The sequence below is a fragment of the Dermatophagoides farinae genome, chromosome 1, assembly GCF_024713945.1.
Source record: "Dermatophagoides farinae isolate YC_2012a chromosome 1, ASM2471394v1, whole genome shotgun sequence".
In the NCBI taxonomy this organism is placed as follows: domain Eukaryota; kingdom Metazoa; phylum Arthropoda; class Arachnida; order Sarcoptiformes; family Pyroglyphidae; genus Dermatophagoides; species Dermatophagoides farinae.
In genome coordinates, this window is record NC_134677.1 from 5823117 (window position 1) to 5838031 (window position 14915).

At 29.2% G+C, this 14915-nt stretch overlaps 3 protein-coding genes across 7 annotated transcripts in view; 2 read left to right on the plus strand and 1 right to left on the minus strand.

Moving 5' to 3' along the window:
* The first annotated feature begins 36 nt into the window (after positions 1–36).
* LOC124492046 (uncharacterized) lies at positions 37–4086 on the plus strand. Of its 4 annotated transcripts, XM_075735877.1 has the most exons (4): positions 37–78; positions 888–968; positions 1190–2780; positions 2838–4086. In XM_075735877.1, the coding sequence occupies exons 3-4, from the start codon at positions 1552–1554 to the stop codon at positions 3940–3942; spliced, it is 2334 nt and encodes a 777-aa protein (XP_075591992.1). In that variant the 5' UTR covers positions 37–78; positions 888–968; positions 1190–1551; the 3' UTR covers positions 3943–4086. The 4 variants fall into 4 exon arrangements, with proteins under 4 accessions (XP_075591992.1, XP_075591978.1, XP_046910768.1 ...); XM_075735863.1 differs by lacking the exon at positions 37–78 and having other exon boundaries at positions 659–968; XM_047054812.2 differs by lacking the exon at positions 37–78 and having other exon boundaries at positions 711–968; positions 1197–2780.
* On the minus strand, positions 3932–6188 carry LOC124492047 (uncharacterized). 2 transcript variants are annotated; one of them, XM_075735890.1, is made up of 4 exons: positions 5272–5456; positions 5104–5212; positions 4836–5045; positions 3932–4643 (listed from the first exon to the last, which is right to left on the minus strand). In XM_075735890.1, exons 1-4 carry the CDS (start codon positions 5302–5304, stop codon positions 4087–4089), a joined length of 909 nt encoding a protein of 302 aa, XP_075592005.1. In that variant the 5' UTR covers positions 5305–5456; the 3' UTR covers positions 3932–4086. The 2 variants fall into 2 exon arrangements, with proteins under 2 accessions (XP_075592005.1, XP_046910769.1); XM_047054813.2 differs by having other exon boundaries at positions 3932–5045; positions 5272–6188.
* Positions 6189–7375: 1187 nt separating this feature from the next.
* Positions 7376–14915, plus strand: part of LOC124492032 (uncharacterized) — a 41645-nt gene continuing 34105 nt past the window's right edge. The window contains exons 1-2 of the mRNA XM_075735897.1: positions 7376–8038; positions 12589–13516. Of these exons, the coding sequence (XP_075592012.1) occupies positions 13045–13516 (472 nt within the window). The 5' untranslated portion in view covers positions 7376–8038; positions 12589–13044. The remainder of the gene's footprint in view (positions 8039–12588; positions 13517–14915) is intronic.

Genomic DNA, 14915 nt, shown 5'->3' on the forward strand with positions numbered 1-14915 from the left:
TGACCAAAAACGGATAAAGAAATTCTTAATATTTTTGTACTCTAATTGTTTTTGTCTTTTCTTGACAATTAAATGCTTGTAAGTAAATTTAGTATTTTTTTTTCATTTTTATCGAAATTTAGTTTCATTATTTTTTGAAACCATACATGAAAAAAAAACTTGAATCGTTGATCTTTGGACATCTTTACTGATAATAGCTATTAAGCTATTCTGGATCGTTATTTCAGCTATTTGTCTAATCATTTCTATATTAAATGATTAGTATAATATGTATTAACGTTTTTCAGTGTTTCAGAAATTATCGCGGCCTTTACCATTCTAAATTATGAACCAACAAATGAAATGACTACCTATACAAGACCACAAGACATTGACATTGAACGTCATAAGAAAGATATGCGAAGAAACTAGTCTTGCAACACACTCAAAAGTTAATATACAGAACACAAATACACAATTTCTTTATCGACGACGATAGATTCCAGTCGTTCTTCGTCGCCATCGACTTTATTATTATTATTATGAGCAACAATCAAATTGGTGGTCGTTGTCGTGTTAGTTGTAGTGGCTGCTCGTTTTCAGGTTTGCTCCTGCCTACCTGTTGAATTTAATCCTCAAACTTTGGTCTTGGCCATCGGTTGTTTGGACGATGAATGACAACTGAAAAAAAAGAAGACGACAACGAATGTTGTTTTTGGGAAAATAATTTTACAGTTAAAATTTTTTCACTTGTTCATCCAAAATTCTTTAAAAATAATTTTGTGCCAAAATCGTTAAAAACATCTTATTTTTTTTCATTGCAAATTTCAGTACAAATTTGAATTGTGATAATTTTTTAAATTTTAAATACAAAAATTCTAAATTAACTATTACAAACTTGGCGGTAGAGTTTTTCGGTTGCCATTGGTTACATTTATTCGAGTGAATCATACCGAATTGGTATACACACTACCAGTATATATAGCCCGGTAGGTTCTTGCATTTATATTTTTTTCAAATAAAAAGATTTGTCATCATAATTTTTTTCATTATTCATACATGGAATGTCTTCTTTAACATGTGCAATGAACGTGGCTAATTTTTGACAAAGTAAGAAATGATCAGATTTTATTTTGATTGAATTATTAATTGTAAATTTCTAAATAATAGTACGAAATCAATATGGACCGAAAATCTATGGCGCCACCAGTCGCTAGACCAAATATTCGTAATCCTCTTTTTGGTCATATTTGGAATACCAGAAAATCGGCCAACAAATCTGCGACAAGAAGTGCCAAACCAAATTCTTTTGCTCAAAATAGTGATCAAAATTTAAATGATAAGCAATTGAAAAAAATTATTTCATACAATACTAATACTAAAAAGAAACCTGAACGATATTCATCATTATTGGATTTAGATTCATTGTCCAAACAAAGAGAAAACATAGAAGATCGGCCAACATCAATATATCACCATAACGATCGCGAATTTCTCCATTCACTTCGAAATTTCAATAAACATCATCATCATCATGCCATTACATTCCGTACAACATCATTAGCACGTTATATGAAAATGAGTCGTGAAATAGTTGATGATTTTGTTCGGTTAAAAGCCGATGAATTCGAACAACAAGATGCAAAAACAGGGAATCCAATTGTAGCCAAAATCGATCATATGACACCGACATTGAATAATGAAATTAGCATGGGTAAACATTTTCGAAAGAATCCTGCCACAAAAAAACGAATGATACGACCGAAATCGGCCATAGCAACTCGACGTAAACAAATTTCCAATGGAATTATTCATTCAAAAAGTAGTACAAAATTGAATAATAAACCTGAACAATATTATAGCGATGAAGAAACCGGGTGTCATCAAGGTGACGACGATCAAAATTTAGATGATACTGATGATCAAGGAATGAAACCATTGTTTCATCGATCTATGGATCGAATATCATCAATAGCCAATTGGGAACGACAAATTCGTTATGAATTTGAAATTGAAAAAGAATTACAGAAAAGAGAGCTAGAAAGACAACGTGAAAAGCTTCAAAGTGATCAAAGAAAATTAGAAGATTGGGATAAACAATTACGTATCGAATTGGATGCACGTGAACGAAAATTACGTTTAGGTGAAGAAGAGCTTAAATCACGTGTTGAAGATTTCAACCAGAAAACTAATGAATTAATGCGACGTGAACAGATGATCAATGAAATTGTTGGTGAACGAATCAAAGCAGAGATGAAATTCGAAATTGAAAAATTGAGAAAAAAATTCAACGAGCTAGAGATTGATAAAAGTAATCTGATCAAAAAAGAAGAACGAGTTAAAGAAGTTGAAGCTCGATTACATGAACAAGTGAAGATTGTCAAAGAAAAAATTGATAGCAAACGTATGAGCGATATGGAATTGGCAAAATATCGTAAAGAATTGGAAATAACAAAGAAGGAAAATGAAGTGCTAAAGGAAAAAGTCGATAGTATGGAAGATTATCAGATAACTAAATTTGAAAATCGAGCATTCAAAAATGAACTTCAAATTCTTAAAGAAAGTTTAGAAAGTAAAAATCAAGAACTAGAACGCGATCGAGAGCGATGGGAACGAGAACAGCGTTCGAATGATCAGAAAATTATTTGTTTAAAAAGAGATTTACGAAAAGCAGAACAAGAATCGGTGTTGCTCAAGCAAAAATTTCAGGCTGATCAAGAAGAATTCTCTTCTAAATATGAAGCAGCAAACGGTCAAGTAAAACGTTTGCAAGCGTTCATTAAGGATCATCTCGCTAAATTGTGAGTATTTATCTAAAACAAAGGAATTATTTTTTGATTTCCATATTAATTTTTTAGGAACAACGATTTTTCTAGTACAACGCAAACTTTTAATCAATTTCGACCATCAGTATCGTTTTCAAATGGCAATAATCATCAACATCAAATAAGCCACCATCGAGGACATTCGTTATATCATGTTCCTACATCATCTGCGACATTGAATCATCATCGTTCATCATATCATCATCAACGTTCAATTTCAATGGATGGATTCCATAAACCTCAGAATCGCTATTCACATGTTAGAGGATGTAGATTATGCAATGATAATGAGAATGATCTTGAATATGATAATAACCATAGCAAATACGGAATTCTTCATAGGAGTGGTGATGTACATATTCTTCATGATGACTATGAAGAAGCAGAAGAGGTAGAAGATCGTTTATCGTCATGTAGTACAGCAGAAAATAATGAAAAACAGCACGAACAATCGACATTTTACAAATCATTCGAAACGGAAAAAGATGACTATGAGAGCCAGAATAATTCACCGAAAAAATTAGGACAATCATCTTCGGATGAATTTGTGCGTAAAATTATAGATAAAATCTATGAAAAAATGTCCAATAATAAATTACCCGACGTTTCATCGATCATAGATGACAATAATGATGTAAGCGGTGATAATTTGAATGATCACCATCATAATCAGTTTGAAAATCGTTTCAACCCACCAGAAAATGCTTCATTAGATCGATCTGACCAAAACCACCATCAAAACTCACCATTAGTACATCGAACCCTATATGAAGAATTGCTCATTGCATCCGAATTAGAAACTTCTTCAAAAAAATTAAACAAGATTGATTCGATTGCTACTGGTATTTCGCGATCTCCAGAAAAAACATCAAATATTGTTAAAGGGTCAGATTCAATATTTTCATCATCACTGAAATTTCAAAATGTCACACAGCCTTCTCAAATTGCTATAGCAAGTGTTTCATCTAAACTTGAAAATGATACCAATAATAATAGGATAAATGGCGGTGTTGAACCCAAAACCAGTTCGAATTCAAATTCAAACGGAATGATCATGATGGCCAAGAACAATTCGAACGTTGTTGATCATTCGAATCATAGTTCAAAATCAAGTGAATCTTTTGAGGTCGACTGGTAATTAATCTGATATATTTATTCGATTTTTTTTTCGTAGTGGAAAACAAATTTACAAATTCATATTTCATGAAAAAGGTGATCAAAGAATGATGTACAAAATAATATTTACAAATAAAATAAATTTTTTGTCTTTGAAAATAATAAATTACTGTTTGAATGTATTGTTTAGCTCTTGTAATGCATGAGATAAAATGTTCGACAATGTTTTCATATATTCTCGTCGTTCTTGTTGCTGTTCATGTTTCAATTGTTGAAATAGTTGAAGACATGACTCATGATGTGATGATTCTCCACCACCATTATCAATGACCATACCGTTTATCAACGATCCAGACGAATTGTTACTATCCACTTTTCTCTCCAATCTTTCCACATGATTTAGTAGATCGGTAATTGATGTTTCCAAATTGCTTTCAATACGTTCGAGTGCAGAATCGATACGTCGACCAATCGTTTCTTCTAATAATCTCCCATTGCTGTTTTGTTCTAAACCAGATTGATGTTGTTGATGAGCAATTCTTTGCAAATCATTGATTCGATTATCGCGTTCACAAAGCTGTTCTTGTAGTAAACGTTTTTCCGTCTGAAGCGAACGTATTCGTTGTTCCATTTGTGCCAGTTGTTGATTCAGACCAAACACTGATGTGGATGATGAAATAATACCATTCGATGTTGATGGAATAGGATGGTTCAAGCTGTTACCTTTATTATTATTAGACAAACTAGGAGAGGATGAATTTGATGAATTGCTTAGGATTAGGCCGGACATATTTGTTACAGCCATTGATGATGATGATGATCCAGACGATGGTGACGATACACTAGTTGGACCAGTACAGCTTTTGTTTGGTGATACATAATTATTTGCAGTATTGAATATCAATTTCGAAGCACTAGCCGATGATGATCCTAATGAACTACAAAGATCTAATGTTTGTTGTGGTTTCGAGCAATGAGAATTTGAAATATTTGTGAGTAAAGAAACATCAGGAGGATCCAATATTCGATGTGAGCTTGGTCGATTTTGATTGTTGAAATTATTAAGTTCAGGATTGTTTATATCGTTTTGAGTATTGTTATTTGATGATTGTATTCTTACAAGATCTATATAATAAAAGAAATTATTTTAACAGTGAAAAATATGAGTTAACGAAAAACTCACCAGGATAAACCCAATTTGGACCACCAATCATTGCTTGTACAGCTTCTGGAGCTTCATCTTCTGCTCCTTCGAAATCACCAAAATCATCATCTTCAGGTGCTTCCAATGACTATCAAAATTCAAAATTTTAAATACATTTAATGATTAAAATAAGACATCAAGACTCACCTCATTTTGATCAGAATTGTTATCAACATTCATTTTATAAAATTCTAGTATAATCAATTATTTATTAGCTTAAAGTATGGAAAATTAGAACCGAACTTTTTGTAATTCAGAAAAACATTTTCACTCGATTTTATTTGAAAATAAAAACTAAATTCATCATTGTCTTGGTCAACATTGTTTGTACTGAATAAAGAATTCACGCTGGCATTCGGCATTTATGAAATCTACATTCATAATGTACGTATTCAAAATTCTTGAATAAAAAATCAAATCGATCGGAAAATTCGCTTCCATTTTGAAATTATTATTTATCATGCAATGTTGAGAGATATGAGTTCATATAATTCAGTTTCATTAGTTACGGGAAAAAGGGCCACAAAATGTCGGAATTGAATGTATCATTTTCACATGCATGTATTTAAATGACATCTAAATGTAATGTTTTAGTTGGATTTTTTTAGTATAGAGGTGACAATGACAGCGATTGCAAGAAAATAAAATGAGAATGAGAAGAAAAAAAAAATCCAGGTATGAATTTGACATGTATATATACATTGTTTACAGCACACATTATTATTGATATTCGACAATTTTGATGGGACGACGTTTCCAAAAGACACAAAAAAAAAACATTATAGATAGATAGGTATTTTAGAGGAAAAATGCAAAGAACAAAAGCAATGCTATTATAATAGCATGATAGTTGTACATTCAAACAATCAAAAAAAAAATTGTTTGAAAAAAAATCTATAGAATGCAAAAAAAACCACAAAAGATAAAAATATAGAAATTCGTGTAATTCAAATGACAAACACACACACACACACACTTGCACCAACAGCAATGATGGTGAAAATGATGATATTTTTTTCTCGTTTTAGATCTGATGTGAATCAAATGACGAGAATCAGATGTATAACATCATTGAAAATATTATTATATAATAATAACAACAACAATGTTCTGTTCTGTGTTGTTGTCAAGAATTTGGAATGGGAATGAATTTTTTTTTTTACTTTCACGAATAATAATGAGCGAATGTGAATGGAAAAAAAAACTTGATAATAATAATGAAATGAATCCCGTTAAATAAATTAGATAAATTACATCACTACATTTTGGTGATACAGAGAATGTTTTACCGTGTGATATATATACGACAATTATGATGATGCCATTATTATAGACAAATAGCTATCTTTTGTATGGTGAACAATGCGGAAATAAATTTTACAACTACTTTTTGGAATGTCGTAATTATTACCATCAACTGAAAAAAAATATCTAATTATCATCACTGTCGAGTATTTGTTCCATTGCGTGTGTGTGTGTGTTTCTTTGTTTCACACGATACTAAAAATGATATAAGCTTCATTTTTTATTCACTCGAATTTTTCTAGCATTACTTTGTCCCCTTCATTTTGATGATGATGATGATGATAATAATGATTTTAAGCCAATTCTTTGAAAATCATCATTATCAGATTAATATAATGACCATTAAACTTCGAAACAATATGAAAATGGAAATGAAAATGACAAAAAATAAATCATGGATAATTGTATGTGTTTAGTAAAACTCACATGAAAAAAATATAGCCATGAAAGTAATGGACTATTTGATAATGTTTATAGATTTTGATGAAAAATATGATGATCTCAAATCCTTTGATACTAAAATATTACAAAAAAAGGTCTTTCAGTGTCGAATAAATTCAAATTCAAATGAACTATGATAGATTGATTAAGAATCATTGTCAATTATACCATCACCAACTATACCACTCCATTCAGATATTGGCCCAGCAGCAGCATCAATTTTAGATCCGTTTTTTTTATCCATTATCATCATTATATGCTTCTACATTTATATTTCTAGCTGGAATAGAAAAAAAAATTCATACAGTTCCTGTAAAAATGGTCGTCTGTTGTACAATGTTTGGTTGGATTCTCTATGTTCAAGCGAATATGATAGTAGTATATGCAACCGAAACAACGGCGAATACGGAATCATGAACAACGAACACGGATACGGTTTTCGGTATGGTTAAACTATCCCGGCAATTGCAGTTGTCGTGTAACTTACCAACTGATCGGACGCGCATTCACACAGGAACATACACACACGAAAACATAAACATCGAAATTTTTTTTTTCCAAATAAATATTCATATATAAAATTTAATGTTGTAATATTTATGTATATTTGCATATTTGTGAAGAATTTTTATTCATTGATCAAAATCAAATTTTGTGAATTTGTTTTTTTTTTCTTCTCTCTCGTATATAATGTGTGGTGTCAAGATATATAATGTTTATGGTTGACAACAAAATATTACAAGGTGAATTATAAGTTGGAAATTTTTTTTTCTTCTATGCTTTGTCTTATATTCGAATGAATGTGTGTGTGTGTGTGTGTTTGTTGAAGATGGAAAATATCAACAACGATGGGCGCAAAGAATTTTACGTTTGGTTGTTATAAATCTTGTTCAACATTTTCTGTCAACCAGTTGTGTTTAGCATTTTCTATTTCAAAAAAAAAAAAAAAATTTGTTGGCATTTATTTTGTAAATATGTTGTTCCTGAATCCGTATTTTCATCATCATCAACAACATCGTTTTGAACGTTAATTAAATAACTAGAAATTTTTTTTCACTTTTACAAATCGTTAAATTTTACAAAATTTCTTCTCATCATCATCATCATCATCATCATCATCATCGTCAACAGTGACGATAAAAAAAAACATTTGCAATATCTTTCTTATGTATGTGGGGGTGTGTATAAAATAAAATAAAATAAAATTCATTTTGCTTAGCAAGATGCGTTGTTGTTGAAATTCTATTCTGATTCAATTGATGGACGATGGATTTTCAATGGAAATTGATTTTTTTTTTTGCCATTCTTTCAAACAACGACGGCAACAACAACAATAACTATTGAATTTGAAGAAAAATAGTTTTTTTTCACTTTATTCCATAGTAAATGACCATCATCATCATCATCATCATCATCATGATCGTCGTCGAATAAAAGATTTGAAGATAATAAATCATCGAATCTATGAAAGTGAAAAAAAATGCAATAAATAAATAAAAAAATTTGTTTTGTTTCAAATATATAAATCATTTCACTTTTTTTTTCTACCACCACCACCACCACCATCAACCAACGACAATCGCCAATACCCTATTGGATAGGAAAAAATTTCCAATCAAATTGGCTATATATATATTGGCCTTCTTAAATACAATATTTAGAATCAGTAAGAAAATTGATCCACCCCCCAAAAAAAAAACTAAAATTCGTTTATACTAGCTTTACTTTTTTTCCTTTCTTTGACCGATGTGTGTTTTTGTGGTGTTTGTTTTTGATGCAAGTAAAACCAAAAATTCATTTTTTCAACATTTGAATTGTAGGATTCAATTACGACAATTCTATACATTCAAACTCTTTTTCTTTCCCACTCTTTCCGTTATATAACATACAATTGATTTCTGTATGTATCAAATTAATCTTTTTTTTCTGGCTGTTTTGTCATTTTCAAAATTTTCATTTTTCTTATACTTTACGATCCATATTCTACCACCAACCAACCCATATATAAACACAAATTTAAATCTTTGATTTGTATGCTTATATCTAATTGAACTGTTCAAGAAGAAAAGAGGGACAATCTAATGTGGTACAAGAATACAAAAAAAAAACAACAGCAAGAATCATTTATCAATCAATGAAATTCATCTGTCATTAGACATTTTTTTCCACATCCATCCATCCATCCATTCATTCATTCATTCATTCAATTTTGTTATTCATCCGTTGAATGTTGTCGGCGTTGTTTTTATTATGGAACACTATCACTACTATAGTTAACAATTTTATTCATTTTCGTTTAATATAATAATATAAAGTTCTTTTCAATTCTAAATGATTTTTATTTCAGTTAGAACTTTTCATGTTCGTGTTTGTGTATGTGTGTGTATGTATTTGTTGGCCATTGATGCGTGCTTGATGATGGTTAGTTTCCATTCATTCATTCATTTATTCAATCTTTTTTTTCTTCATTTTGCAAAAAAAAAAAATTCACCAATGTCGATTTCCATGTGTCTAGCCGCCGTTGTTGCCGTCAAACACACATTATATTATTATATATTATATATTATTATACACGCTTATAAACTATGAAATGGAACCTAAGAATGTAGTAGGCAAAAAAAAATCACATCAAAATTGGTGCCGACGATCGGTTATTCTGCTTGATCTTTCATTGCTGCCTTTTCCAACATTTTGTCGTCTTTTTTTTTGACAACAACAACAACAACAACTTTCAAGCTTTTTTTCTATACTATTGAGTAGAGGAGGAGAGAATGAAAAAAAAATCAAAACGGGTGTTTGATTTTTGTGATTGTTGTTGTTGTTGATCGAGAATGATTTTATTTTATTTTATTTCTTTTTTCTTATTTCCTATTTTTATATATTAGGCGCGAAAAAAAAGAAAAAGAAAAGTGAGAATAAAAATAATAATAATAATAATAATAAAATGAAAATGCATCGTGCGATATTATATACAATGTGAACTGAATTAAATTGAATTAAATTCTTTGAATTATTAAATATGATTTGTCCCGTTGGCATAAATAATAATAAGTATATAAGAATAATAACCGACTTGTTTTCGTTGTTGTGTTCGATATTTTCAGATTTTATTCGATGATTTCTCCCACTCCAATACGCGATTGATTTGCGATCAATATGGATCGATACTAATTCAATTTTTTTTCTCTCATAATACCATAGTCATCAATCAAATATTGGATGAAGAATTTTGAAAAGATTTCATATTCATTGATTTAAATGTTAAATTGACCAAAATAATTTTACCAATTTAATGGTAAAATTTTGAGAGAATTTTGATTCATTACCAAAAAAAAAATCAAATTCCAGGCATTGGCTATCACAGATATCAAATATCTATAAACACATAAGATGACCACAAGAATGTTATAGAATTATTCTTATTTATTATAATTTTAACCGGTAAAATATTTTTCATATTAGACATATATTTTATTATTATTATTGCCATTAAATTTGAAAAAAATTTACCTTTTTCTCACCTGTATTTTGATTGTAAGAATTTCTGTGTTTCTATGTTCATGTCAAGAATTTTTTTGCTTCGCGTTGCTGCCATATCAATCATCCCCACTTTTTTTCTCTCAGTGTGTGTAGTATATGTTTTTATGTTCCATAGCCTTAAACTTTTATCATTTTGCCATACAACAGAATTGTTTCGCGGCACATTAATTTTTTCCAATTCAGGTATAATGATTTTATGGATTTAAAAATGAATTAGAGATTCCCCATTTTATACAATGTTTAGAGAATTTCTTAAAAACGTTATAGCCGCTGTAGAAAATAGTTTATCCATCCAATGAATCACTCTAACCCATATAAAGAAAAAAATGACCAGTCATTATCGCTACAGATTATGATTGTCATGATTTATTCATTACATTACCATCATAATCATTATCCATAGGATCCTTGCAAAGAATATTTTTTCTATATTTTCGTGAATATCAACTAGAAGAATTTGAGAATTTTTATAGAATTGTCTCTTTCTATCTTTTTAACTTGTATGCTGCTGATATTATCATATATTTATTTTACATAGAAAACCTCAAACAGCCAAGTCAAACGATCCATGAATACAATTCATCCATCCGTCCAAAAATTTAAGAATCTTACCATTCAACCATAGCTTGTAATGTATAGTGTATGCTTAACCAGCATGACTTTGATGATGATGATAATGTTGATGTCGTGTTTGTTGTTGTTATTGTTTGTTATCATCGTTTATCTGTCGACATTCATTCAAATTCATATCACACTATCTCTTGAATATTCTATATAAAACATAGTATTTCTTATTTTCTTTTTTTTATATCTAAACTTTATCTACAATTCATATGAGTTCTTCAATTCGTAGCTTCAATTGCTATTAAAGTTTTTTTTTCTTATTCGTTGTTGTTGTTTTCTATGGTTGACAGACAGAATACCACCCAGTTGAACAGAATAAAAATTTTTTCTCTTTTTTTGTCGATAAAATAACATTATTATATTAATAAGATTCAAGTTGATGATAATAATAATAACGATTATGGCCCAGCATAGATGGAAAGATTTAGATATAAAATCGGAAACTTATTTGATAATTGTATACAATGTTTTCGTTGCTATTGTATTTTCGTAGTTGTTTGATTGATACTTATTCACATTTCAAAAATAATCAAGTTTATTTGATTTTTGGCATTTCTTTTTTATTGGCTGGTGGATCACATAAAAAAAATTGTACAACAATGAAAAAAAAAATCTTGAAAATTGGTCCATCAAATAAAATAGATAAATTATGTTCCTATTTTTTCTGAAAAACAGCTTACTTGAAATTCTATCAAACATGATTATTATATGAATGTAATTTGAGATTTTTCAAAGTTTTTTCTCTTTGTTTTTTTTTTGATGAAGCTTATTTTTCGGTGTGTGTGTGTGTGTGTGTGATGGAAATCCCAAAAAATGATCACTTATTCTATAATCAGGATGATCATCATTATTGCGAATATAATTGACATCATATACTCGTGAAGATTGAATAAAATGTACAATCAATGCCGCTTCATCGTCATCATCTAGAATCAAGGAAGTTTGATCCTAGATCATATTATCTTTATTAGGGCAACCAATATTTTTTTTTCTATCCAAAATTAACAATAATGATAAATTCGAACTTGTTAGTTACCGCCATTCACAAGGTTTTTGTTGTTATCATTTTTTTCTGCTGTTTTTTTTCATTTCATTTATTGTCTGGCTAAGATTCTTATTCTCGTTCTTTTTTGAGATAGGTGCTACTCAATGGCCACTTATTTAGTCAAATACGCTGGTGACAACAATTGTCAAGCTAATAATGAGGTTCGAAAAACGACAAAAATGTGTTTATTGTAACAAAAAAAAAAATTCTTTTTTGCCATTATAATCAAATGGCCATAGATGAATGAATATGTTCCATTTTATTTACATTAAATTTTCTTTTCATTTCTACTTTTGTTTTTTTTTATTATTATTATTTTGACATTTAAATTGGCAAATAATACACTCAAAAGTTCAACATATATTCAAAAACTTTTTTTTTGGATTTTTTTCAACTTTGTTTTTGTTGTTGTTGTTGTTGTTATTGTTGTTATTTGATACTTTTTCAAATAAATGATAAAATTCGTTCTTTTTTATTCTTTCATCCACCCATAAATATATATTATATAGAACTGTAAGGTCCGTCCATAGTTCCAGCTTTCATCATCATCATGATCGTGTGACCAAGTTCTTGATATCCAATTTTCTATTTCTTTTTGATGCTGTTATTGATTAACTACATTCACTCTCTTCATTCATTCTGATCATTATTACCATCATTAAATATCATCATCCTTTTTATTGTTTGTTCGTGTACTTATGTGTGTTTATGTGTGCGTGTGTGTGTGTGTGTGTGTGTGGTTTTTTCTATGGTTTTTTTTTCATCAATAGTGGGATTCATCCATTCATTCAGATCGGCCAAATAAAAAAAGTTTATCGAATATAATCAACGAAAGAAAAAGATCGAAAAAATTAAACAATGAATACGAATTGAATAATAGTGTATGTATTCTTCATGTTGTCGTCATCGTTTTTTTTTTCTTTATTCTTGTTTTTGAGTGTTATTATCATCAAATAATAATAATAATGATAATGATGATAATGATGACAAAGATGAGAATGACAAGTATTATTAATAATACTGATATTACTATTACTACTTGTACAAAGACGCTTATGATGATCATTATGAATAATGCTAAAATGCTGAATAATACAATGGTAAAGTATACTAAAAATGATTCATCATCAAAATCATCATCATTATCATCATCATCATCATCATCATCATTGTTGTCGATTGATGAAAAAACCGCTATCCTATACGGTGTTGATTATTCAAAAAGAAAATCTCTTAAAAAAATTATACAAAAATCACTCATCATTCATCATCATCATCATTATAGGCGAGGAAGAGATTCAAACAACAATTGTACATCGATTTCATCATCATCATCATCATCACGACCAACAATGGCAATGAAAACATTAATTTTGTCATTGATATTTGTGATATTTATCAATATGGTCAATACCATTTCAGCCTTAATCTATGATGGTAAGTGTCTAAAAAATGAATATGATAAAAATTGAATGAAATTTTTTTTCCCTACAACCAATTAGAATCCAAACAATTTTTTTCTGTTTTTTTTTGTAATAAATTCTACAACAATGTATTTCTGAATGTTTGCAATGAAAACGAATTAACTGTGTCTATGTGTGTGTGTGTCTATTGTTATAATGGAACTTTTGGTTTTTCTGTTAATATTCAGATCCTAATACTATGTGGATCATTTTCTCTTTTTCTCTCTAATTCACACCAAATGTTAAGTTTTTCTTTACGTTGTCTTGATTATAATTAATCATGTTACCCACGTATTAGTCTATTCTCCTTTTTTTTAGATTCTTTATTCTAAAATAATAATAATAATAATAATAGTCAGCCTCCATTCATGTTTTTTTTTATCCTACACTTTCTCCTCATTTGATCATGTTTAAATGCTTAATCGATTCTTATGGGTGTCTACTGAACAAAACAAAAAAGTCAGTAAAAGAAGATTTTGGTTAGAGTCTGTGGCTATACCACGGATATTTTGAATCCGGTTTGTTTTTTTTTTTTTTTTTTTTTGATGATCATTAATAAACGGAGGAGTACCAATGAAAAGGCGGTGATTGTTATTGTTGTTGTTGTTGTTGTTTATGATGATAATCATCATCATAGTCCAACCGGAACGAATAATGAATGAATGAGAAAATTAAAAAAAAATATATATATATCGACATCGTCAACAAAGGAAAGTCATGAAAAAAAGATGAAGTGAAAGCATAACAAATTGTGAAGGAAAAAATGAAAAAATAATTTTTTATTCGTTGTCTATTATCACCCCAAAAAAAATGTTCATAGATCGTTTCCAATATCATATCGTTTTGTGATAAAAATGACAATTTTTTTCCCATTATTTTACAAAAAACAAGTTTTTTCATTGAATATTATGATATAATTCATAGAACAACAACATTATCCTTACCAGTAATAAATGAAATATATCCCTGTATATGTGCATTACTACAATCGGATATATGTATCCGTTTTTTTTTTTTTTTTTTTTTGATATTCACCAAATATAATATGAAAATTTTGTCATCTGAGCCCCCCACTCCCAAAAAAAAAAAAAATTCATTGCCGATTTCCATTTGATGAAAATAATAATTTTTTTCATTTTGGTGCATTGAAAATTTACATTATTGTCAATGATGATGATGATGAAAATGACTTGAATCAAAATTCTATATATGTCAACTGTTTGTGGTTGTCATAATTTTTTTCCTCTTTACTTGTGTTGTTTGTTTCATCAGTCATTTCCGGTTTATATTTGTGTTCGTTCTCTGACTCCTCTCGGTTGGGATTTGTTTTATATAGTAGATGATGTGGTTATATGAACCAAAAAAAAAAAAAG